Source organism: Hyperolius riggenbachi, chromosome 5 (assembly GCF_040937935.1).
Source record: "Hyperolius riggenbachi isolate aHypRig1 chromosome 5, aHypRig1.pri, whole genome shotgun sequence".
Taxonomy (NCBI): Eukaryota; Metazoa; Chordata; class Amphibia; order Anura; family Hyperoliidae; genus Hyperolius; species Hyperolius riggenbachi.
In genome coordinates this window covers 106,378,200-106,405,377 of record NC_090650.1, presented here as the reverse complement: position 1 = coordinate 106,405,377, position 27,178 = coordinate 106,378,200, and the positions used below count along the sequence as shown (strand labels likewise).

The window sequence follows — 27,178 nt, the reverse complement described above, 5'->3', positions numbered from 1 at the left end:
TTTTTTATCCTATTTAATTAGTATATCAGACATATCTGCTGATAGACTGACCTTATGGCGCATGAAAAATTGTAGCTTTGACATTTGTTTTCGACATTCTATTTCTACTGAATAGAGCAGTTGGCAATATGTTTCAATGTGTGTGTTTCGGTACGTTTGTTTCTGTGTTTGAAACGATGCAATATGTTCATACTGTACATGTACATAGAACTGTGCTGGGTTTTCCTACAGCAGGGTGGTTGGGTAATCCCTCATATGGGCTGGAATGTACAACTAGCTCTTGTTTTCTATCAGGTAAAGGACATCTTAAAAGGATCACTACGGTTCAACCAAAGTCTCCTTGAGGCTGAGGAGAATGAGGAGATCTCTATCACTGATGATCACTATTGCTCCACCTTGCAAGGAAAAGCTGAAGATGATGGTTTCGTCAAGGAGATGCAGGAAGCACCGTGTCATAAACAGGCGCCGCCTTCACATGAGGTAACTTCAGTTCATCTTTTTTTCCTTCCCTTTCTATACCTCCAGCAAGGTGTCGTAAGGTGGCTCTTTTCGGATGACGATTTTACAAATGCAAAGGACAGATTTCCAGGTCTTCCCGTACTCTTCTAATTCTTACTTCTGCCTCTGTTTATTAATATTTTATAGTAGCTGTCTAAAAAAAAAAGCCATAATGGGTAACTCTCTCAATTAATAATAATAATAATAAAATAATATCCAAAGAACTATATCCATGCAAGTTTCTTGAGATGGATAAATGCTTTAGTATATATGGTAGTTTCATGGGGCTGTTGATCCTCCCAAACAGTGACAGATAGCCATTCATTATTGTATTCCATTTTCTGTGGTCACTTTTTTATGTATTTTTTTTCCTTTGTTTCACTATTAGTTGTCTGTACTTCGATAAGCATATATAATGATGCATAGATAATTTTTCTTATAAAAATCTGATATGTAAGTTTGTGGTAATATGAGTGTTACAGGATACTGTTTCGTGCCGGGAGACATGGTACGGTATTACAGACTAAAGGTGGCCACACACCATACAATTTTTAAAATATCTTTTCAATTTAAGAATAGCAATCAGTTTTTCTGACTGATTGTAACATTTCAAAAATCTGACCAATGTACCACACAAGTGTTCAATTTTTCACCAATTATTAAAAACAATGATTGAAAATGCCAAAAAAAAAAATTGATTGGGTCTGTACATGAAGTAATTGACAATCTACCCTATACCAATCAATTTTCATGAAAAGTGATCAGAAAAATCCACCACTCCCAATCTTCTTTTATCGAATAAAAATGAGAAAATCGATCAGATTTCTCAAATTAATGAAAAAAAGTAAAATTTTTCAGGACAACCGATCGTTTTTATCGAATTGCATAAAATTGGATAATTTTATGTATTTTTTTAATGTATGTTTTTGTGTGGTGTGTGGCCAACTTTATACTTCATTGCTATTGCCCTTTATAGAACCTGGAATGTGTCCTAGACCTCTGATAAGGCGCTGGGATAGTTAGAGATTAAGGGGCCCATACACTTAACGATTTTCCCGCCGATATACAGCAGATTCGATCACTGTGATCGAATCTGCTGTGAAATCGTTGCGCAAACGCTGACCGAACGATCGATTTCCATCCGAAATTGATCTTTCCTGTCGATCCGTAAGATTTCAGAAGATTTTCGGAAGATTTCGCTTGATCGCCGGCGGGTCGGGAGTGCGTTGATAGCGGCGTTCGAATGTCCGACGACCGACGCTAGCGGCAATACATTACTTGCTCCGCCGGTGCGTGTCACCGCTGCTCCTTCTCTGCTGGGTTCCGGCAGGCTTCACTTCTTCCTGCCCTGACAGGAAGTTTAAACAATAGAGCGCCCTCTACTGTTCAAACTTCCCCGGACAGGAAGTACAGCGAAGCTGCAGCCCTGGAGCAGAAAGCGGAGAAGAAGACAGCGGAGACCGGGGGACTTGCGACGGCCGGATCAGGTAGTGTATGCAGAGGGGCAGTGGCAGCTTCACAGATAGTGAACCGATTTCATGCTCAAATCGATTCACAATCTGTTTGCAGTAAAGGCAGCCATACGATCCCTCTCTGATCAGATTCGATCAGAGAGGGATCTATCTGTTGGTCGATCTGATGGCAAATCGACCAGTGTATGGCCACCTTTACTGTCCTTTCTGTGACCTGCTGAGGCTCAGTATGGAAAGAGTGCAACAGGCAGGCATGCACGGCTTCCAGTTACAACATTACATATTTTTAATTAGACTGCAGACTTATTTTAAAGTGGACCTAAACTCTTGCACAGGACAGAAGGAAAACGTAGAGAAATGCACCCTGAATGTATTTAGAGAGCTTAGCCTGTTTAATTCCCCCTCATTTATGTCTAATCATAAGTTGTAATTTGATCCTCCCCTGTGTCACGTGACTGCCTATGGCAGATAAGCAGATAAGCCCATTGGAAAGCACAGGCTGTAAACGAAATGTCTGCTTTCATGAATCAGGAAGTGGAAACTGCAAATAAATTTTAGGATTTGTATCAGCTGTAACAAATACATGTATTACTTATTATGCTGTTGTGTATGTTTTAGAGTAGAGAGGAGTTCCGAGTTCAGGTCCACTTTAGAGTTACATACAAACATGCCAAGTAATGTTAGCAGAGAAAATGGTGCATGGAAATGATGGCTGTATCCTTGCAAAGCAGTGTATCCACTCTGTGTGTATTGGTACAGCGTTTATGTTTGCTATTAAGCAGTCCTATAGTCTGAAGGGTGGAACATGTCAGGAAGACATATGGCATTATGTATAAGGTCATTATCTGGGACAACTACTGCAAGTGTGTCCTGTCATCATTCATCCAGTCAGCAGCAGAGGAGAATGGGCTGCAACGTGCTTCATGTCACTGCAAATTTCCTAAATCCGAGGCAAGCTCAAAATTTGACCTCTGACAATTCTACGTCAAAACACCACTTATCAAAACACGTAGTACGGATCCGTTTGTCTGTGGCTTGTTCTTTTTCCTTTTGTTATGCTGAACCACATCTGAGTTTCGGTCGATTCCGTGAGCTGCGTGTCCACAGATCCTTTGGGCAAACCATTCATTTATCCCTGGATTGGCGCCATCATCGCACAGCTGGATCGTGGCCAGTAAATCCTTTTCCGAGGCGGTGGAAGCGTTCTGCTCGCTGCAAAGCAAAAATAATTCAATGTGGTTTTCGTTAAGCCGCACAGCAATAAAATATGTTCTTTATTGGCATAGTTTTAATAAGATCTTCCAATTTATTATTTTTATAAGTCGTCTGAAATTGTACTTTCTCTAAGCATTATCGTTTCTATAAATGACACGAAAGTCATTTTTATATAGGAAAATAATAAAGAGGAACTCCAGTAAAAGGGGATTGGAATGCAAAGAAATGTCTGGCTAGGAGCACACTTGTGTGAACTGTGCGTGTTTCCCGGGGGTACGTGGAAACGCACGCAAAACCGCACATAATGTAAGTCCATGGGCCGCATTGCGAACTGCACAATATCCTTGTATTCCTATGCGTTTCATATGCAGTTACCATATTTTTCTCCATTGAAAAAGTGAAAATATTGAAAAGACACAACGGCACCGAAAATGCATGAAAAACTCAACCGCAAAACACAATCGTAAACTCATACAAAAATAAAGGACCAAAAATCAAAGCTTTTCCTGACAGACAAGTGTACTTCCAGCCCAGTGGCGTAGCTAAGCAAATATGGGCCCCAGTGCAAGTATTACATGGGCCCCCAAGCACTCTACACATAACAATTGATACGGTGCAACAAAACCTGCCAAGGACAACACAGTATCAGAGGTGCAAGAAGGGCGTACAAGAGGATTCGCCGCCGGGAGACTTGGGCGCAGGATACAGTCGGTATGGCTTATCCTGCTCCTGCACAAGTCCCGGCGACGTTAATTACTATTCCCCCTCTAGGTCAACCTGGATGGTGGGGAATGTAAAGCAACTGTGGAAGTGATCATTACCAACCCAGGACCAATAAAGAGCTAATACTACGATTGAGGGAGAGCACCTCGAGGCCCCTCTGACCCAAGAACCCTGGTGCGGTACCAACCTCTACATCCTCTATTGCTACGCCACTGTTCCAGCCTCAGGGCCTTTGTTACTTGCATGTTTACTCACCAGCGTGGACGGCTTGTTTGAAAAAAACAAAAAAACCTGCATCTCCCCATATAAGGAGAGAGGTGATAGGACAGTCTAGTTCAGCAAGCTCCACCCATGTGACTACACCCCATGCCCTGTATTGGTGTAGAACCCAGACAATTATCATAGAAGGTCATGTCTGCGCATCCACCAAATATGGCCAATAAAGGGACTTACTAAGCTAAGCTCTTTTTATCAAGTGAACAATGGTAAGTTTGCAATGGATTTTTGTTCCAGCCTTATTTCCACCAAAATAGCACAGAAAACTACATACATTTTTAATGTTTTTTTTCTATGCATTTTTCTGTGCATTGACTGCATGTGTTTTTCTGCGCAGAAGTGCATTTTGCGGGTGAGCACAAACACACTGGTGCAGGCCCGGATTTACATCACAGGAGCCTATAGGCACAGACGTCCTGGCACCCTAGATTTCCCCTCCATGAACCTATAAACCCCCGCCGAACCGCACCGCAAGTGTGCTGGCTGCCCCAGCTGTCACTCCTCCCTCACTTCCCTTGCCCGTCATAGGTAGCTACAGGTGCCCCCAAGTATTAGGTTGCCAGAGGTACCCTCAGTATTAAGTAGCTAGAGGTTCCCCTGACTGAAGGGAGATCTCGTCAGTGGAATGCCGAGAGTACTCTGCATAGGGAAGGAGGAAGGGAGCCGCTCAAGGAGAAGAGTCACCGCCTTTCCATCATCGGACGCCTGTAGGCACATGCCTACAGTGCCCTATGGGTAAATCCGGCCCTGCACTGGTGTAAGCGGTTCAAAAGGCTTCAATAAAAAGCCATGTGCAGTTGATTCTCCTAGCAGATCCATAACTGCCTAAAATTGTGTAAAATGGGCACCAATGTGTCTGGTGGAAATAAGGCCAAAAAGAAATGTAAATCTAGTATTTTATTTTTATTTATTTATTGTATTTCTAAAGGGCCAACATATTATGCAGTGCTGTACATTATTTTAAGGTTACAGACAATATTTAGTTGTGCCATACAGCAATAAGACAATACAGGAATACATGCAAACTGATCACGCGGCACAGTATGACTACAAGGTATTGCTTAGTCAGTCACTGGAGGGGAGCATGGAGATTAGGCAAGTCAAGTTCACTCAGATTCATAGGATGGGGAGTACAGTAATGGAGGTGCGTGATCAGGTAGCAGACATAAGGAGGAGCACCCTGCCCAAAGGCTTACAATCTAGAGGGAGAGGCAGGGGCGTAACTAAGAGCCCCCGGGCCCCCCTGCAGAAAATGTGAGCTGTTTTGGGGGGCTGGAGGGGTCGCACCATGAGGGGAAAGCTATGGCCACACTCGGCGGGGAGGGGGGAAGGTCCCCCCCCCCTCCCTCACCTCGGGCTTTCCCCTCTATGCTCCCCTCCAGCTTCTAGCTATAGAAATGCAGCGAGCGTGCAGCGGCAGGCAAACATACCTTCCGTGCGTCCGGAAGCTTCTCGCTCTAGTGACTGACGCGACTTCCTGTTTTATACAGGAAGTCGCGTCAGTCACTAGAGCGAGAAGTGTCAGCGCTGGAACGCACGGAAGGTATGTTTGCCCGCCGCTCCGCTCGCTGCATTTCTATAGCTAGAAGCTGGAGGGGAGCACAGAGGGGAAAGCCCGAGGAGAGGGAGGGGGGACCTTCCCCCCTCCCCACCGAGTGTGGCCATAGCTTTCCCCTCATGGTGCGACCCCTCCAGCCCCCCAAATCGGCCACGAGCGGGCCCTAGGGGGGGCCCGGGCCCCCCCGCGGGTGCATGGGCTGCATCCCCTATTGTTACGCGCATGGGGAGAGGTGGGGACATGAAAGGTAGGAGACCAGAGTTCAGCTGCGGGTTTAGAGCACTGGTAGGCCAGAGTAAAAAGGTGAGTTTTCATAAAATACATCCATACATAATTACTGAAACACATTACCCCCATTTAAAACTAAGAACACATATTATTTATTTATTTATTTATTTAATAAAAATAAAAAAAAAGTAAGAAAAACCCACTCAAAACAATTCTTCAGAGCTTGTGCTGCAATAGTGGAACCCTATGGGTGGTGGTTCCACTCACAGTCCACCATCGCAAATCACTGCTTGAAACATTTTGGGTGCTATCCCAGAGCAATTGCATCAGTGGCTGCAGTAATCAAATCGTGATTTCTCCAGGAAACAGCACATATGAAAAAATGTATATTTTTCCTCTGTGATGTGTAGTGGGAATAATCCCTGAGGAGCACACTAGGGAGGATCGCTAGCATTTGCGGGAAATGCAAGCGTTTTTGCCCATAATGGAAGTCTATGGGCCGCATGAAAAACGCATATACAGTATGTGCGGTTTTCAAAACGCACAACTTGCTGCATATTTGTTCAAAAATGCGCGTGGGATGCACATTTCAATGGAGACGCAGAGGACTGCGTTTTTACATGCATTGTTGAGTGTTGTTGTTAACCTCTTGACGACCAGCTAACGCCGATTGGCGTAAACTGGTCGTCTGCGGGTTTCCATGGAAACGGCCGCCCGAGCGGCCTTTCCATGTCTTTCCGTGAACAGCCGGAGAGCCGACGATCGCGGCTCGCCGGCAAAATGTAAAGACGCAGGGAAGAAATCCCAGCTGTTTACATCATACGGCGCTGCTGCGCAGCAGCGCCGTAAGGCAGATCGGCGATCCCCGGCCTCTGATTTTCCGGGGATCTCCGGCCTATGATAGGCTGAAGCCTATCCTTCAATGCGCAGGACGGATATCCGTCCTGCACAGCTCACGGGGGGAACGAGAGGGAGGGAGAGGGACGGAGTGCAGAGAACGCTGCGGAGGGGGGCTTTGAAGAGCCCCCCCCGCAAAGCGCAGCAAGCCGGCGGCGATCAGACCCCCCCTCCCCCCCAGCAGGACATCCCCCTAGTGGGGAAAAAAGGGGGTAAGTCTGATCGCCCTGGCTATTTCCTGATCGGTGCTGTGGGCTGGAGAGTCCACGCAGCACCGATCAGCCATAAATCCCCTGGTCGTCAAGTGGTTAAATAAATATGGTACTGTATTTTACTCCATTGAAAAGGGAAAATATTGCAAAAAAAAATGCAAAACGCACCAAAAAAGCATGAAAAACGTAACCACATACAAAAACGCCCTAAAAAATTCAAAAACTGCAATGCAGAAAACTCATGGTTTTCCTCACTGTCTGGTGTGATTTGCCTTCTTAGAACAGAAGGAAAATTGCAATAATTCAGCTTCAAGTGAACATTTGTGGTTACCCACAATGCACCACTACTGAATATGCAAATTATCTCTTTTTGCCCCTGTAAGCCAGGCTAGCATCCAGAACCGCAGGTGTATAGCAAATAGCCTATAGCTTTAAATTTTACACAGCCGCATCAACCCCACATGAAGACAGCCTGGTTCAGACTTTTGGTCCTCATCAGTATATGGCTGGGATTGCTATGGCTGTATGGGATAGGGCTTGGACCAGTACAATAGAGTAACCAAGCAGCTCGGCGTGACCCAAACCATTAGGAATGTATAAGGAGCTAAAAGAGACAGAAACGCCCTCCTACTAAAAAGCAATGCTTGGTGCAATTTGCCTTCTTAAAACAGAAGGAAACTTGCAATATTTCAGCTATAAGTGAACATTTGTGGTTACCCTCAATGCACCACTGCTGAATATGTAAATTATCTCTTTATGCCCTTGTAAGCCAGGCTAGCATCCAGAACCGCTGGTGTATAGCAAGCCTATAGCTTTACATTTTACACAGCCACATCAACCCCACATGGAGACAGCCTGTTTCGGGCTTTTGGTCCTCATCAGTACATGGCAGGGATTAATATTAGTAGCAGGGCTTTTCAGTCTGTTTTAGCCCCCTATACATGCGTACGTCAAAAAAGGGCGTCGGGAAAAAAGGGCGCAGGGTTTAAACGATAAGCATGAATAACGTTTAAAAAAATATTGTGCTATATTTCGTTAAAAAATAGTGTTTTATAAAGTTTTAAATCATTAAATAATGTGTATGAAATCGGCAATTGTGAAAACGTTAATCTTCCCTGTTTCAAAAGTTAAACGTATAATAACGTTTTGTGAAAAATTAGTAAGTATTACTAAAATTTTACTTAAAGCCAGTGGTTACCTATTTAAAAATAAAAAAGTCAGATACTCACCTAAGAGGGAAGGCTCGTTCCTAATGAGCCTTCCCTCTCCTCTCCCGGTGCCCTCGGTGCTGCGCTGGCTCCCCCGTTCGCGTCCACCGCCGCAGGGACTTCGGAGGTCTTCAGGAGCACTCGGGCTTCCGAAGACGGGCCGCTCCATACTACGCACGCGCGAGTGCGTCATAGAGGGCGCTCGCGCTTGCGCAGTATGGAGCGGCCCGTCTTCGGGAGCCCGAGTGCTCCCGAAGGCTTCCGAAAGCTCCCTTCGGCATGCGGAAGTGGCAGTATTTGACCAAACTGGTCGAATACTGTCACGGGGTATCCTGCGCGGGACCGGGCACCGGGAGAGGAGAGGGAAGGCTCATTAGGACCGAGCCTTCCCTCTCCTTAGGTGAGTATCTGACTTTTCGATTTTTAAATAGGTAAACATTCACTTTAAACTATACCTAACCCTACTCTCACACAGAACCCTCCTTGTACCTACCCCTAACCCCTAGACCCCCCTGGTAGTGCCTAAACCTAAGACCCCCCTGGTGGTGCCTAAACCTAAGACCCCCCTGGTGGTGCCTAACCCTAAGACCCCCCTGGTGGTGCCTAACCCTAAGACCCCCCTGGTGGTGCCCAACCCTAAGACCCTCCTGGTGGTGCCTAACCCTAAGACCCCCCCTGGTGGTGCCTAAACCTAAGACCCCCCTTTATTGTGTATAGAATAATGTTTTACAAACAGTAAGGGATAAAATATATTACAAATTACATTACGTAGTGATCGTTTTATTTTATCAATAATAATGTTTTACAAGCAGTAAGGGATAACATTTTAAATAATGTTTTATTTGAATAGAATAAATATGTTTCGTACTTTTATAAAACGTTATTCGTCACGGGTGCTTTTTCTAAACGTAAAGCAGTTATAAAACATTAAATATCTTCGGCGCCGCTTGCAAAACGGTATTATCCAGTGCCCTTTTTTCCTGTTCGGCGCCCATTAAACAATATTTATAATGGGAGTGAATGGCGGCGCCCGATTTTTCCACTAGCTGCCTGCACCCTTTTTTCCTGTTCCCCCTATACATTCCTAGTGGTTTGGGTCACCCCAAGCTACTTGGTTACTCTGTCCTCACTGCCTAGTGTGCTCCTAGCCTAAAACTTCCATTAAAATGTTGACTACAATAAAACAGTCTGTATTTTTGGGAAGGAAAACATTTTTTAAGCTGACATATACTAACGATCCTGTTATTCCTACCAGAATTCAGAGCAAACCTGATTGGGCTTTGGCATAATTTGGTCGTGGCTTACACAGCACTCTTTTCATCAACTGCGACTATAAACAGAGCAAGCATTCCCTGCTATATACAGTACTATGTAATGAAAACATAAACAGAGAGAGGCTAATGTCCCTGCGTCTGTGCATAAACAAGCCCACTCTGCACAGTTTATACATCACGAATGAGGAAATGCCAATAGCTGCACCTAACAGTAACGTCTAAACAGTCTGGTTATCAGCAGCTTAGTGCATGGAGCTGCATAGCAGCACACAATCTGACAATGAGCTTCCCAAGCACTGAGAGGACAGCTGGGAACATACTACAGGAGCTAAGATGTGTACAAAACAAAGATAAACGCTATCTCTAAAATAAGTACATTTATAAACAACATTTCAAATACTTTTTTTTTTTGCACATTCTTTTAAACTGGTTAAAGGACCACTGTCACAAAAACATTTTAAATTTAAAATTCATATATTTAAAATGTACATTTCTTCCAGAGTAAAATGTACTATAAATGCATTTATTTATTTGTTGCTGTCACTAAGGGCTCGATTCCGCCTCAGTGGAAGGTAGAGGAAAACCGCAAAACGCTCACAAAATCGCTTTGTGCAGCGATTGCGTTCGCATTTTTTTAACAATAAATAGATTGTATTTATTTTATTCCGGGTCAAAGAGTTCACTTCCTGACTTACGTCAGGGAGTGAATTACAAAACAGTTTGGGAAAAACGCGTAGAAAACCGCTTAGCACAAAAATGAATCGCCCACCTAAGTGCTGGGAATCGGGGGGGGGGGGGGGGGTGAATAACAGCCATGCGAGCGGAACACAATGTGAACAAGGCCTTACAGTAGGTTGTTTAAATCTGACAGATTTGAACTAGTCCATCTCTGCACAGCAGCACCCCTCCATCATTGAGTTGTTTACCGTTTGCAACTTCCCTTTTTCATTTGTAGCCTCCTCTTCCATATTCAGCAATTCCTTTCTTTATGTCCTTGCCACCCTCTTGGCCAGCTGCCACTCAAGGCCTGGGCCTTTGGTACCTTTTCAGAAATCTGGCCCTGTTTGCAACGCAACTTTAGATCGCTTCTGGACCAGTTGACATTGGTAAGGTATAATGTTAATATGAAAAATGCATGTTTCCCTGACTAAACCATTGTTTATGAGCTCCATCCCTTATTCCCAGTCCTGTGTTCTCCTCTGGTCCCTCTTTACCCCAACATCACTGTACTCCTGGCCTGCCCCTCCCCTTGGGCTTGCTCCCTAGTCTTTGCATGTCACCAGAGGATGGGGCAAAAGTTACAAAACAATGGGGCAGACTTTGGTTTTCCCCATGCTTGCATGCACAATGATGCTGCCTACGCATTGAATGGATAAGACCCATGCATCATGGAAGGTTAAGCTGCAGATTTGCAAACCACTTATCCGTTATATTGTGAAACCACACTTCTGTTCTGATTTAAAGTTGCAGATTTTCTATGTATAATTTATTATGCATAGTACTACTTTTATTTTGTTTGTTTCTTAAAATAGGAACATATTTAATACCACGGATAAATATTTAATGTTGGTTTTGATTGGCAAGTTACAGAAGTCTGGTGACGAAAGATACCCATAGACAGGATACAGTGATCAACTAAAACACTGGGTATTATGGCTGACTGCCTGTTACATGTGCCTTTTATTTTGTCAGAAGAAAATTCATGTGATAGATGAATATATAATCTGTTTAGATAGATTATTTCAGTTGGGAATTGGAGAAGCGTCACATAGCAATGGAAAGCCCCCCCCTGCTAGGAATGAAGACCAATCCGTACTGCATCAGCACTTCGCTAGTTAAAATTTGTGCTCTGAAATATGACAAATAGGCAAATAGAAGCCATTAGCCTGCAGTGTCTGTGAGACACTTTGCAGGTAGTTTAAAAACTGTAGGTGCTTGCTGGCCTTCCATTATCTATTATTTATAAAGCACCAACATATTATGAAGCGCAGGACAAAAAATAGGGTTACAGGCATCGATAAAAGACAGCACTAGGTCATAGAATAATACAAGGGTACAGGATCACACAATTGAGCGATGGTCGTGAAGACCAAGTAATTCAAGTACATCAATGGGATGAGAGTGTGTTCAAGTTAGATACCTAAGATGAAGGGACCCTGCCACAGCCTTAAAATCTAAAGTGAAGGTGTAGGGATGCACCAAGTCGGCGGCCACTGGATGGGTGCTCAGTAGTTAGGATCAGGGCATTGGTGCGGGCGGGTCGGCCAGCGAGAACAAGTGAGTTTTGAGGGCTTGCTTGAAGGTGTTGAAGGAGGGGACAAGTCTAATGGGGGTTAGAAGAGAGTCCCAGAGAGTGGGGGCAGCTTTAGAAAAATCTTGAGTTATGTATGGGAATTGGTGATGTGTGAGGTGCTCAGGCATAGTTCATTGGAGGATCAATGTATGTGGCCAGGTGTGCAGCTGTGGACTGTGGCGCTCAGAAATGTAGATCGGGCAAGACTTGTGGAAGGATTTGTAGGGCAGAGATAGAGCATTGGGCTAAGTACTTCCTTCAGATTTTCCTGAGCCAAAATGACTGTTCCTGATTGCCTAGGCCATAAATCCATCATAAGTACAGGTGTCATTGGTTTTGCCTGTAACAATCTGGAGGGATGGATCGATCTTGCATGATACTTTTCTGCTGTGGGAACTTTGTGTTGACGATCTTTAAAGCGGTATAAAACTCTGTATAATATTAATATTAAACATGTTTTCCTATTTTTTATATCACATACAGTTATCATATTTGCTTTTGTGCATAAGTAGTATTATTCATTTAGAAATTACAAGTTCCCAAATTACAATATTTTTTTCTCTGAGAGCTGCAATTGCATTTTATTCATAACTGGTGTATTTCTATTGTAATGTACCAGGAATTATTTCTGAGTACCTCTCTGTGTTCTGGAGTGTCTGCACAGTCAGAGAAGTGTTTACATTCCTCACTTGATACATTTAAAGAGTAACTGTCATGAAAATCCTAACATTTAAAACACATACAAATAAGTACATTTCTCTCAGAGTAAAATGAGCCATACATTACTTTCCTCCTATGTTGTTGTCACTTACAGTAAGTAGTAGAAATCTGACATTACCAACAGGTTTTGGACTAGCCCATCTTCTCATAGGGGGGTTCAAAGGGTTTTCTTTATTTTTAAAAGCACTTAGTGAATCGCAGTTGCTCTGTCCAACTGCCAAAATAGTGTGCAGCGAGCAGGGAGGCTGGCCACCAAACTTTGTATTAATCATTTTTCAAAGGCTGTGCTGAGAATCCCCCATCAAGAGATGGACTAGCCCGAAATCTGTACTTACTGTAAGTGACAGCAACATAGGAGAAAAGTAATGTATAGCACATTTTACTCTGGGAGAAATGTACTTCTTATTTGTATGTGTTTTAAATTTGAAGATTTTCATGACCGTGCCTTTTTAAGTAAACACAAGATAATGTTAAACACAAGATAATCACTAGTTCGGATGCGTCCAGCATTCCCTGCAGGGAGCTTGTAAGTGCGGTGTTTAACTAGTTGAATGCTGTTCTAAAAAATAAAAATGTGGTAGTAAATAATATGCTGTAAATAATCTTTTAGAGCAAAGGAGAAATGCTGGGTTTCATTCCGCTTTAAAAGTAAACCGACAGAGAGGGAAGACGCATTTCAAAACAGACTCCCATGACCTGTCATCTGGGAGATGCTCGTATATCTACATTATGGAGTTCTTATTTTGGTGTAACATCATAAAAACTTCCTGATAGATGGTCTTATAAAGTGTAAACCTTGTCATCATAATTTGGAAAACTATTCAACCTGTGCCACTTGTTCAAATCCCATTTTAGGCTGAAGGTGAAGACTCTGGAAGTACGGAGAGCCGGCACTCTGATGACTATATCCTGGTCTCCAAGGAAGTTGAATCTAGTAGTTTGGCTGCAGCCCCGGAGCCGGCACAGAAGGAGTCGCTGCCGCAATATAAAGGTCCATCAGACAAGACACAAAGCCCTCCATCACAGCCATTGACCTTCTCAGACCCACTAATGGGTGGATACGCTTCTTCTGGCAATCTCAGTTCTAGCCCGGATGATGACAGCAGCAGCAACAGCAAGGATTCTGACTTCACCATTGTTAGCCCACTAGACATTTAAATGTTCTGCTTGTTTTCTTATTTTGTTTTCTTATTTTAAGATCCTTTGTAACTGGAGGAATTCCCATCATGTACTATAATGTATGTAGGGAGTAGTTCTGTTATTTGTGAACAGGAGGAAATGTCGCGCCCTGTTCATTTATGCAAGTTGTTAAGCAGAGCACAAATAACAATAGACATTGCAGAGAATATAGCCATTGTCATTATTGCCTTACATATTGAATACTAGTGTACTGTATGTCTCCCGGTGTCCCTAAGGAACTGCTGACATAAGTTTCTTCTTTGAAGTAAGACTGGACCTTCATTTGTGGTTCTGCCAGTACTAATGAGGAAAGGGGGGGGGGGGGGGGGGAATTATAGTAATGGAGCAGAAGGAGCACGTTGCCAAACAAAGCTAAAGGGATACCATACCCACTCTGCATTATAACACAGCGGTGTGACACTAGCTCTTACCTCCTACCAGGGCTCTGTGCAGTAATAAAATAATCAACCCCCCCCCCTTCTGTTTGCAGTCACCAGTTCCACCACCGCCAGTCTCGTTCCAAGCAACAGTGGTAGGTACTGTCAGCTGTGCATTGCATAGGAGTCAGGCTGTTTACACAGAGGGACTTGTTTACATACATTTTAAATAAAGATTTATTTTTTGTTGGGGGGGTGGGGTTGTTCTGTGTAATTGAACATAGTCCTCCACTGAACTTATCTGCTATTTTTCAGGACACTTAACCTTGCCTGGTTATCTTGTGTGAGGAACAATGAAGCAGGAGGCAGAGTTTGCAACATTTCCGCAATTTTTCCCCACAAATTTTGTATTTTTGACTCAAATGTTTCAATATTTTACCCAATTTCACATCTTATGCTTAGGTACACACAATGCAATGTTGTGACAGATTTACTGTCAGTTCATTTATTTCCAACATGTCCGATCTGATTTCCGATTGATTTCTTGATCAATTTTCTGTTCACTTCTATGACAAATCGTTTGAAAAACTGATCAGAACTCGGACATGTTGGAAATATCTGTCAGAAAATTGCATCGTGTGTACCTAGCATTATAGGCAGCTTTTACATACATTTTACCTTACTTTACCACATGTTTTTATGCTTCACATTACAATCACAACTTTTCTTCCTGGAGTAGGATAACTACCACAAGTCTAAAATACATCAGCCAAGTCATGCAAAGTAACTAGGGAAGCACACTGCAGTTCAGACGTGGGAAACTGTTAAACTTTGATACATAGGCCCCTTAGTGATACTAATAGTATACAATAATTTTAGGACGGTCAGACAAATCACATTTCTTCACAAGATGCCTCTGTAGTATCAAGTGCAGGAAAAACAAGAGCTTCCACTAACTGCGAAAATGTAAAGTTGTATAAGATGACACCCCAGCTGGGTTAGTACAGAAGCCCCCAGCACACCATATGGAGATAAAATCCAGAATTCTTTATTGATGCATCAAAAAGTCTGACGCGTTTCAGACACACAGGTCCTTGGTCATAGTCATACGAGTTATGACTAAGTACTTGTGTGTCTGAAACGCGTCAGCTGCCTATCTGTCTTGTGGATGTACCAATAAAGAAGTCTGGATTTTATCTCTATATGGTGCGCTGCGGGCTTCTGTACTTCCCGTATTGCTGCCCTGTGGAGGGATCGCCAGGCACCACCATCATGTGAGGGAGTGTGAAGCGGTCTGCCTGCTTGCCTTACATATGGCATGTCAGCTTGCTGTAATCACTTAATGCATGCATTTGATGGTGTTCTTTACACTGACTAGCTAATACACCAAGCTGCTGCCATGCGAAAATGGAAACTTCCTGGCAATTATTTAAATTTTTAGTTGGCTGATGCATGTAAAGGAACACTATTGTCAAATATTGTAAAATGTTAAATACATGTATACAAATATATTTCCCACAGAGTAAAATATGTAATTTTCTTTTTTCCTCTGTCACTGTCACAATTGGCAGTAAAAAAATAAATCAGATCTGACAGGTTTTGGAGTAGTCCATTTACTCATGGGGAATTCCCTTTATTTCCTTTATTCTTCTCAAAAGCACTAACTAGAAAGGATCTGTACAACGATGCTGGCCAGTCACTTTACTTGCTTGTACACTATTCTGTCATTTGAAGTGAGAAACTGCAGTTCAGTAAGTGTTGTTCCAAATAAAGAAATCCCTGAGAATTCTCCATGAGGAGATGGACTAGTTAGGTCTTTCAGATCTTTGCTACCTATTGTAAGTGACACATGAAAAAGGCAATGTGCAGTGCATTTCACTGTCAGACAAATACCTCTTATATGCATGTGTACAAGTGCATTTTACATTTTACAATTTTTTTCCGATAGTGGTCCTGTAAAGATGGACTTTTTTAACAGTGGCACTGAGTGGTGGAAGGTAATGAGTGTACTTTCTAATTCTCACATCTCTAGCCCTGTCCACTGGCCGTACCTCTGTGACTTCTACAGTCCGACATCCGAGGCAGCCTTAACCACAAACTGACAGGTTCAGTAGGTTCATAGAATCTGATAATTGGGGGAAGATGGCTGAAAGACGTTGCATAATTCAGTAACTCCGCGCTGATTCTGGCTGTCTGGAGACACATAAATTGAGTTGGATGATCTGGTTCCAGGTACAAATGCTACTGATGTATTATTTGATATTGTGATGCCATTGCCAACACAAGCCTATATTGATAACTAATAAAGGAAAATAACTTTAGTACCTGTGTGCTCTCTAAAGTCTATTTTTACTTAGAGAATTTTCTAAAGTCTATTTCTACTTAGAGATTGTTCTATTTGTATACCAAGACTAAAGGGAACATAGAAAATATTTTAAAGCGGGATTGTCAGCCATAAATTCAAATTCCATATACCCACTTATTATGCAGCCTGCAACCTGACCCTGCATTGCAAGCACTGCAATCTAATCAGAAATGTTTCTGCTGCAATAAATCTTATCTCAGTCAGCCTAGCTTTATTTGGTGCATTGCCGACAAGAAGGAAGCTTTTTATCACCCCTCCCACATTCCTGCTCCTCACTGATTGGCTGAGGGCAGTTTAGTGAGCTGCTGTCTGAAATATGATCTATGCTGTTCTCACATGTTTACAAAGCAAACTAGATATGATTGTGCAGTTTCTAAGAGAGGAAATGACATCAGGAATGGCTTCAGTCAGAAGAAATACATATGTTATGTAAGTAGAACAAGTATTTATTATATATATATATTTATATATATATATATATATATATATATATATATATAATTTTTTTTTTTTTTTTTTTCCGTGGATAATTTGTCCCTCATAATTTGTGCTTCAAGAGGCTGCATTAAAATGCCAGCGTAATGATGGCAAGTATGGCAGTTGTTAGAGGGAACCTGAGGTGAGAGACATATAGAGGCTGACTTATTTTATTTGCAACAATCCATATTGACTGGCTGCCCTGCTGATACTCTGCCTCCAACACTTTTAGCCATCTACCCTGAACAAGCATGCAGATCACATGTTTCTGACAAAAATCTGACTGGATTAGCTGCATGCTTGTTTCAGGTGTGTGACTCAGACACTAATGCAGCCAAGCAGATCAGCAGGACTGCCAGTCAATTGGTATTGTTTAAAAGGAAATAAATATGGCAGCCTCCATATGCTGCTCAGTTCAGGTTCCCTTTAAAGAGCTGCAGACAGGCAGGTTATGTTATATATTGCAGTGTATGTCTGGAATTCAAGTGCAACCTAAAGTGGACCTGTCATTTTGGTTTCATTGACACTGTTAATACGTTACAAGAAACTTGGATAGAGAAAAAAAAGAAAACGGCTAGATAAGGAAGCCCATATACCTCAACAGAGTTTGTAAAACTACTGGAATTGTTTAACATCAAATAAATACAGCAGCTCTTATATCCCTCTCCCTTCAGGTGCCCTTTACACCATAATTCATCAAAAATGTTCATTTAGATTTGAATCGTGCAGTGTTAGAATGTTTTGTTGTGTTTGATTCCATGACTTTTGGCATAAAAGGACAACTGAAGTGAGAAGAATATGGAGGTTGCCATATTTATTTCCTTTTCAACAATGCCAGTTGCCTGGCAGCCCAGCTGATCTATTTGGCTGCAGTAGTTTCTGAATAACACCAGAAACACGCATGCAGCTAATCTTGTCAGTTCTGACAATAATGTCAGAAACACCTGATCTGCTGCATGCTTGTTTAGGGTCTATAGCTAAATGTATGAGGCCTGGAACCCACTAGAAAGCACAAAGCACTATTGCAACCGCTAGTGATTTTTTGATAGCGTTTTGCAAGAAATTTTGGGAGCATTTTCCTTGGTGCTATTCAATACATTAGAATGAAAACGCTCCCAAAATGCTGCATGTCCTGCAATTTCCTTAAATCACAATCGCTCTAGTGGAATCAGTCCCATCCATTTACATTGGCAGAGCATTTAGGGAATTCACTAGCAATTGAAAGCGATCCCTAAACGCTCAAAAAAAAGCTCCAGGAGACTGTTAGACAGCGACACCGTCTAATAAGAGTGGAAAAAAAGTAGGCATAATAAAAAACTGCACCCTGCAGAAAGAAAACACAGAGACAACAGAATCCCAAATGGTGCAGTATGTCACAGTCCCAGAAGTATATAAAATATGCGGATGGATTATACTCACAAAGGTGCTTGTAGCCACAAATACGGCGTCTCCACTAATAAGGCGTCTCCAGATGCGCATTATGTCTGGCTACAAGCACTATTAGGCACTGCTGTTTGGCCTGAGGAAGTGGGTATGCACCCACGAAAAAGCGTTGCCAGTGCAAAAGAATTCTATCAATATGTGAATTTGTCTTCATCGAGGTAAGCCACCCTACTTTTTTTTTCATGTATTTGTTTATAACATATTTTTCTGCCTCTTTCCCCTTTATCCTGTCTAATAAGAGTACACAGTGCTGCGACCTACAGCAGTGCTGTACTGGGGACAGCCGTGTGACACGTCTGTCCCCCTGGGGACTCAGGAGCAATCCGCTGTGATCACAGCCGATCGCTGTAATTGGCTGACGGAGGGAGGGCTGTGAAAATAAAAAAATAAACATTTATTTAAAAAAAAGGAAAAAATATTTACAAAAAAATAAATAAACATCGGGGGAGCGATCAGACACCACCAACAGAAAGCTCCGTTGGTGGGAAGAAAAGGAGAGGGCGAGAATCACTTGTGTGCTGAGTTTGGCGGCCCTGCAGCGAGGCCTTAAAGCTGCAGTGGCCTATTTAGGTAAAAATGGCCTGGTCTTTAGGGGGGTTTAACACTGCGGTCCTCAAGTTATTAATAAATGAGGGAAAGCAAAAAAAATATTCCATTTCTCTCCCACTCTACAAAATATTCTATTTTTTTGGTGTCCCTGAAATATTCCTTGACTCTCCTCCCCATCCTTTGAACAGGAACCAATGAAATTTCTCTCAGATGGGCCAAAAGATGGCAATAAAGTTCCAAAAGATCTTGTTAACCCTTACCACATTATTAATTATTTTTTTTCCATGAAACTGGGCTCTGCTTGCATTTATAAAATGCATCTATAAAACAAAATATGCATTCCATTTAAGAGACTTCTTGGCTTTTGTTATATAAATGACTTATATGTGCAGCAGATCACTGGTGACCAATAACAATGTAATTCCTCGCCATCTGACATGAAGAGCAGGGCTAGTGGTTAAAGTGAACCTCTAGACTAAAAATCAACTCAGCAGCACTGAAAAAACTTGGTGTTTCTTTAACAGTTACACAGCATCAGAATTTGTTTTTCTTACCCAAGCCTCATTTTAAGCTGCACAGAAGCTAAGCTCCGACCGATCAAAGAAATCTGCCTGGGCATTTTTCCCCTGATGCTGTGCAAAGTATGGTGGGATTTCTGATGCTGTTCTCGTTGCCTACTGCAGCTGGGAGGGGGGATCAGGACACCGGACAGTTGGAATTTTCAACCAAAAAGATGGCTGCCCCCATTAAATCACAAACATTTGCCTGTACTTTTAAAACAGGGTGGGTAAGAGATTAAATTACCTATCTATTTTAAACATAACTACTGTAACTTAATGACAGTAGGTTTGTTTAGGCTGAAGTTCCTCTTTAAGGAATAATCACAGCTTATGGTGACATTCCAGTTTAGGGAAAAGGTCTGGATGTCCTGCTCAGTCAGTTGCTGTGTGGTAACTGCAATCACCAAGGAAGAATCCAAGGACTTGTTGAAGGAAACCGCGTACAGCAATTTTACCAGTACCAACGCCAGCGAGCAGCATATATTACGCTACTTGTAACACACGCTGCACAGCAAATTTACCGCTACTTCGAGCATCAGGCCTACGTCCCATTAAAGGTTGTGTAAATGTGCCCACTAATCATATAATTTTGATTGTACAAGCTTACCACTTCTGTGTTATATGCGGGACTATCTAATTTGCCCATTCAAAGTATATTCACTCTATATACCCTTCTACTACATAGATTTGGTTAACACTGTACAATTAAGATTGTATCACTGGTCCTTAGAACAGGTGAAAGGAATACCACGTGGCATAAAATAAAACAACCATTTTTTTAGCCAGAAGAGGGAGTATTGGCCAAGGTATAGCACCACGATCAGTATTCAAAATATTACAATTTTATTAACAAGTTGCCAAACATTGCCCAGAGCTATACAAATTAGAGGCTGTCTACCAATTCAAAATCCATGCAACTGATACCAGCTTTACTTCGTAGTAAGCCCAGAGTTAGGCTGTAGAAACACAAAAACGCAAAACAAAAACACTTACAAAATCGCTTGATGTGCATTAAAATCACAGTAAAATTGCTGTGATCGCGATTTTTTGAAAAATCATGATCGCAGCAAATTTACCACGATTTTAATGCAAGAAAAGCACTGATGGTCAGAAAAGTTAGCAGAAAGCGCTTATAATATGTCTACAGCCTTAGGCCTACTTCACACTATAAAATCGCAAGCACTAAGCATTTTTTTTAAGAGATTACCAGCGTTTTTTGTGTGGCTTGTGGTTTTTGTAAGCGTTTTTGTTTTGCGTTTTGCGATTTTCTATGTGCAGACAAACAGGAAGTGCGATCTTTGACTTGGAAATGTTTTTTTTTAAGTACTTTTTGCTTGAAGAACAATCATAAAATCACTGTTCAAAGTGCTTTTTAAAGCGATTTGCAATTTTCCAAAACTTGCATTGAAGTGCAAACCCTCAGAAAATGGTGCAAGATCCGCATTTGCAATTGGAAAGAAAGTTCATTGCTCATGGGAGAACGCTCACATTGGATTTCATTACATGAGCGCTTTTACAGCACTATTAAAAACGGTAGTGCTTAAAAAAAACTCAAAGCGCTCATAGGGTTTGATTCACTAAACCGTGATAACTCAAATATCACACCTTATCAAAGATACCACACCTTATCAAAGTTAACATGCCTTATCAGAGTAGCAGAGCAAGCACTACTAACCTGCAGGGGCATAGGGCAGGTCAAGTGCCATTGCCAATTACCAGGCATAAGTTCGTAGCGCTTGCTATGCTACTCTGATACGGCGTGTTAACTTTGATAAGGTGTGATATTTGAGATATCACGGTTTAGTGAATCAGGCCCATAGTGTAAACAACCTTAATTGAACTCCCCAAAAAAGCGGATTGTAGGAAGTCCTGTAAAACCAAATAAAAAATGTAACAGGATTATAAATGCAGAGAAGCAGCAGGCCGAAATGGAAAGGTCATTTGTAAATATATACAATTCTTCTATAATAACCTCCCTGTGTCCCTGCGTGTGCTGTCTCTGTGTAGCGTTGTACATGCTGAACTGCTGTGCGCATGTGCACAGCACGGACCCAGCCTCACAGAGACAGATGACGGGACCAGGGCGGCCGGGTGTGTGGCGGGTCAGCGGGTGGCCGGGTGTGTGGCAGGTGCGCGCGGGTGGCCGGGTGTGTGGCAGTTGCGCACGGGTGGCCGGGTGTGTGGCAGGTGCGTACGGGTGGCCGGGTGTGTGGCAGGTGCGCACGGGTGGCCGGGTGTGTGGCAGGTGCGCACGGGTGGCCGGGTGTGTGGCAGGTGCGCACGGGTGGCCGGGTGTGTGGCAGGTGCGCACGGGTGGCGTGCGCTTGCGCCGAGAAACACAGACCTAGAGCCCGTTTTTAAACAGGCTTAGGTCTACTAGTGATATATAAAATTATAATATACTGTGTATATATACATTATGTAATATGTTATATTCATTTTATTTAAAAAAAAAAAAGTGCAGTTACTACTTAGGTTTGAATAACTGTTCATATACCAAGATGATAGCCTCTGTCATGCACTGAAAAGTGATGCATTGTGGGTAAATGTGCACATCCTGTATATAAATGCAAAAAAACATTTACAGTTATTTCCAATGTCCTGCCACCCAAGTCTTGCAAAATCAAACATAAAGGTTGAGGTAAGTGTGAAGCGCCGACGTGCTTAATTGCAGTTGAAAAATGTCCTCTGTATTCGATGTATTAAATTATTATTCGTTTAAATATTCATAGCATTGCCTTGAGTGTCTTTGATTCCTGCTGTACCTCGATACATGAACTGCAGATTGACTAGCAGAGAACATGGGGAATTATGGGTTTGGCTGGAGGGACACAGCTAAATATAGCAGCGCTAAATCCCCAGGAACTATCTTCCCAACTAAAACACAAATACTTTTTTTTTTTCATTTAATAATGTCCACAGATTGGGGCATTAACTAACTGCTTTCAGTAAGGCTGAATATAAAATAGCCGTGAATGCAGCTCAGCCAGGAAGGTTCCATTTCACAAGCTGCCCACATTTCCTATTATGTGATAACGCGCTGAATGCACAGCAGAAATTGCTCCTTTCTTGGCAGACTTGCAATTTTCTCTGTAGTTTGCTGGAAGCTGCCGCTTTCATGTGCTGTGCAGTAACTACTTCTCAATCTGCTGCATCTTTAGGGAATGGAATGCCAAATGCATTCATATGGAATATATAAGGTGAAAATATTAGATGATTAAAAAGGTTTCTCTACTGGTCTGTGATAGCCGCTCAGAATATTATCAGTAATATTTATACTTGAGTTATACATTTTTAAATTATGATCTGTCAGTGTGGAAAAAGTCTGGGTTCTGTGGCTCTTAAAGGACACTTGAAGTAAGATGGATGTGGAGGCTGTCAAACGTATTTCCTTTTAACTATGGTACTTACTGAGGCAGGTGCAGTATAATCACGGCCTGGGAAAACTTCACTTGAAGTCCCAGAGCCGCCACTCGCTCCCGTGCGTGCTCCCTTATAAAGTAATTATCAGTACATTAGGCCCACCGTGTGCTATGTGTTTTTTACTTTATAGATGAGTGAGAATTTGTGGATTATTCTTAGCAGTTATGTGGTTTTTCCAACAACTCCATGACAGGTAGATAGATTGCTTCTCCTGGCTTAAAAAAAAATACTGTATATAATGCTCACTCTGGTGGGACTTGTCACAGTCATGGAGTCACCAAAAAAACACCCTCTAATAACGAGTTGATCGACTTTCAGCTCTGATCTCAGCAGATATTTTTCTTAACATGAACTCAACAAGATGCTGAGGAATGTTGGCCCATGCTGACCTAACTGCAGCACTAAGTTGGGTCAGTTTGGATAATGGCATTTCCAAGCTTTGAAGTGATCTGTTGACTTTGTCCTACAAATGCTCAATAGGATTGAGGTCAAGGGCCTGAGCTGGTCATGGAAGCAGGTTAAAGAAAAGCTGTATTAAGAAAAACATCCCCTGGGGGGTACTTACCTCGAAGGGGGAAGCCTCTGGATCCTAACGAGGCTTCCCCCGTCCTCTGTTGTTTCGGCAATCTCCTGCTGCAGCCCCCCAAAGTGCCGCGATGTAAATATTTCCCTTCCGCGATCCTGCGCAGGCACACTAGCGGCTCTTCCTTCGGGTTAAGGCTAAAATAGGCAAACCCAATCAATCCGCTCTACTGTGCAGGCGCAAGTCCTTTTGCGCCTGCGCAGTAGAGCGGATACGATCGGGCTCCGCTATTTCCACCTAGCCCGAACGAAGAACCATGACTGCGTCTGCGTTGAATCCCGGAGATGTAAATAAATCAAGCCTTATCAGGCTTATCGGGGGAGGATTGCAGAAGGATTCGAGGGAGCCAGCGCTGGATTCCCTGCAGCTACAGGAAAGGGAGAAGCCTCATTGGGACCCTGAAGCTTCCCCACTCCCAAGGTAAGTACCCGCCAGGGGACTTTTTTTTAATACAGAGTCTCTTTAAGCTCTGATTGATGTTCCTCAAACCAATTTGAGACCAATCAAGCACGGTGGAAAGGGCCCACAAAAGGAGTCTCTTTTTATGTTTCCAAAGCTTTCTTTGTTCAGTTTTGTAGGTATGCCATTCTTGAGCTACCAGGGATCTAATCCAAGTGCAGAGTTATCAGGATTTGAATCAAGTTTACATGAGCATCAACCTCTACCTTCACCTTGGTGAACATTCTTGGCACTGAGGAGATGCCAAACCTGGCCTTCTATCAGCACTGATGTCATCAAAGCTTTTTTTTCTCCTTTTGCAAATATACCATATCTGCTTGAGGACATGATAATTTATAGACACCATACAAGCATTTACTTTTATAATGTATTTTCTTTTAATTCTATAAAAGCTCTCTCTGCATAATTGATATGTGGCACCCAAACCTGCCAAGGGCAGCCACAGTGTCAGAGAGGTTAGAAAACTTAAAATAGTGCACTTCCCTCAAGAGACCACAGTCTATATTGTGGCCTTCAACCTTGAAGATTGACTGCCCATATCTACCACGTTTTCTCACATGCAATAAAAAAGAAAAAAAAACACATAGTGCAGCCAGACACAGCGGATGGATATGTTTGTCGACGTTGTAAGTGGCAGAGGAGCACATAGTATAGTGTAATTAAAAAGTTGATGAAAGAGAGTTGAGCTCTCTGAAACGTGTCACTGTTTATTTGGAATAAATTCTTTTAATTACATTATACGGCAGGTGCCATTTATCCTTTCTACCACGCACCTTGCTTCTCAGCTCACAAACCTCTCCAGCTGCCTGCTGCTTGCTTGTGCAAGACACGCAGAGCAGAGTGGAGCTTCTCCCAGCCATTACCCCTCACACAAACTGAGCCAGCTCCTGGCATTCAGAGCTCCTGCAGCCTGTGGCTTACAAGTGTAAAGCACACAGAGCATCGTGGAGCCCTCTAAACACAAACTTGGTTCCCCCTGCACATCCAAACACACCATGGGCGTAACAATAGGGGATGCAGCCCATGTGCCTGCGGGCCCCCCCCCCCCTTGGGGCTCGCTCGTGGCCGTTTTGGGGGGCTGGAGGGGTCGCACCATGAGGGGAAAGCTATGGCCACACTCGGCGGGGAGGGGGGAAGGTCCCCCCCCTTCCCTCACCTCGGGTTTTCCCCTCTGTGCTTCCCCTGTGCTTCCCCTCCAGCTTCAATAGTTACATAAGTACAGCGGAACGGAGCGGCGGGCAAACATACCTTCCGTGCGTTCCAGTGCGGACACTTCTCGCTCTAGTGACTGACGCGACTTCCTGTCATCAGTCACTAGAGCGAGAAGCGTCCGGACGCACGGAAGGTATGTTTGCCTGCCGCTGCCCGCCGCTCCGCTCCGCTGCACTTATGTAACTATTGAAGCACAGAGGGGAAAGCCCGAGGTGAGGGAGGGGGGGACCTTCTCCCCTCCCCGCCGAGTGTGGCCATAGCTTTCCCCTCATGGTGCAACCCCTCCAGCCCCCCAAAACGGCCACGAGCGGGCCCCAAGGGGGGGGGGCACTCAGAATTTCTCAGGGGGGCCCGGGGGCTCTTAGTTATGCCCCTGAAACACACCTTTGTGCAGACACTCCTACACATGAATGCGTCCGCCTATAGCGGTAGGTAGCATTTGTGAAGAGTGGAAATACATCCGATCCAGGGCTGAAGTTTATTGGACGGAGAAGTATATGTGCCAGTACATCTTGTGGAGTAGGATCACGGGAAAGACCTGGTCCCCGTTCTGAGTGGGACAAAAGCTCTTCAGCTGCCCAAACCATATGGGTTAATTGGCAAGAATTTCAGGTGAGATTATTCCACGGTTGGCTAACCAGTTTTCTTAAATTGTCTATTGAGTGCGCTCTCCCACTCCTCCCTCTTGCCCTTGTCCTTGTCTCTGAGTTGGGGCCAGGTGAGTGTGCCACTCTAGTTACAGCCTAGAGTTAGTGGACCTGAACTCTTACAACAGCTGTAACTCTTGTCAGCTGTAACAAAGAAATATTTTTCTGTTGCTTATCTTTTATAGCAGAGAGGAAGTTCTGGGTTGTTATTATTATTTAGTACTTATATATAGTGCCCACATCTTCCGCAGCACTGTACAGAGTATATTGTCTTGGCACGTAACTGTCCCTCAGAGGGGCTCACAATCAAGTCCCTACCATAGTCTTATGTCTATATCGTGTAGTGTACGTATCGTAGTCTAGGGCCAATTTTAGGCTGATGAACCTTAATTGCAACCCATGTGTGAATTTGGATGCCAGAAATCTGTAGTAAAAACAGAATGCACTGTGTTTTTTAGGTTTTCTTTCTTTATTTCAAGTGAGAAAACGTGGCAAGATTGAAAGACACAAGCAGGACTTCTAGACTGTGGACTTTTGAAGGAAGTACACTATTTTAAGTTTTATATGTTCAACAAAGTGTATATGTAAACACAGTACAGAAAGAGCTGATTTATTTGCAAGCAAGCCTTGTGTATTGTGATAGCGTTGAATTTGTTCAATTCTTTTTTTGGGGGAGTGCACAGCTATAATCTGAGTGCACAGCTATATTCAAAGCACATATACAGTAGAGGTGAACAGTACCGGCACCAATGAAGAGCTAAGACAGTAGATGAATGGAAACTGGACATCTGCTGGGCCCCTCTGACTCAGGAGCCCCATAATGGTTGCATCCTCCTGTATCCCCTATTGCTACACCAATGTGTTACAGTAACCTGTTACTGTTACTTATCAGCAAATTGTGATTCTCTTATGATTTTATGTAATTTATATTTACATAAAACATAGCTGCTCAAAATCATGCTTTGAAATGATAAAATTCATAATGTTGATGGTAAAAATCAGCTGTGCTGGTGCATCACATGCCAACTTTCATTGTAAGTAATATAGCTGTGTGGGCTGCTATCAGAGGACTCGTAAAATAGCCATCTATTTATACACTACATGGACAGTCTGCCTTGTACTTTACAGCAGACATCTGTTTTGTTCTGTGTGGTAACTGCATATTATTTTTGCTTTAATTTGCAGTGTTAAGCTTTAATTCAAGTTGATAGTGCTTTCTACAACCAGGCTCTACATGATTTTCTGCATGCTTCAAATTACTGTACATACTCAAGTATAAGTCTAGAAATGTAGGTCTGATAAAGGAAATGCCAAGAAAACAGAGATCTGG

At 42.9% G+C, this 27,178-nt stretch overlaps 1 protein-coding gene across 1 annotated transcript in view; it reads left to right on the top strand.

The window, feature by feature from the left end:
* Nucleotides 1-16,451, top strand: part of TBC1D5 (TBC1 domain family member 5) — a 510,822-nt gene extending 494,371 nt beyond the window's left edge. The window contains exons 20-21 of the mRNA XM_068238274.1: nt 295-480; nt 13,430-16,451. Coding sequence (XP_068094375.1) covers nt 295-480; nt 13,430-13,732 — 489 coding nt within the window. The 3' untranslated portion in view covers nt 13,733-16,451. The remainder of the gene's footprint in view (nt 1-294; nt 481-13,429) is intronic.
* Nucleotides 16,452-27,178: the final 10,727 nt, after the last annotated feature.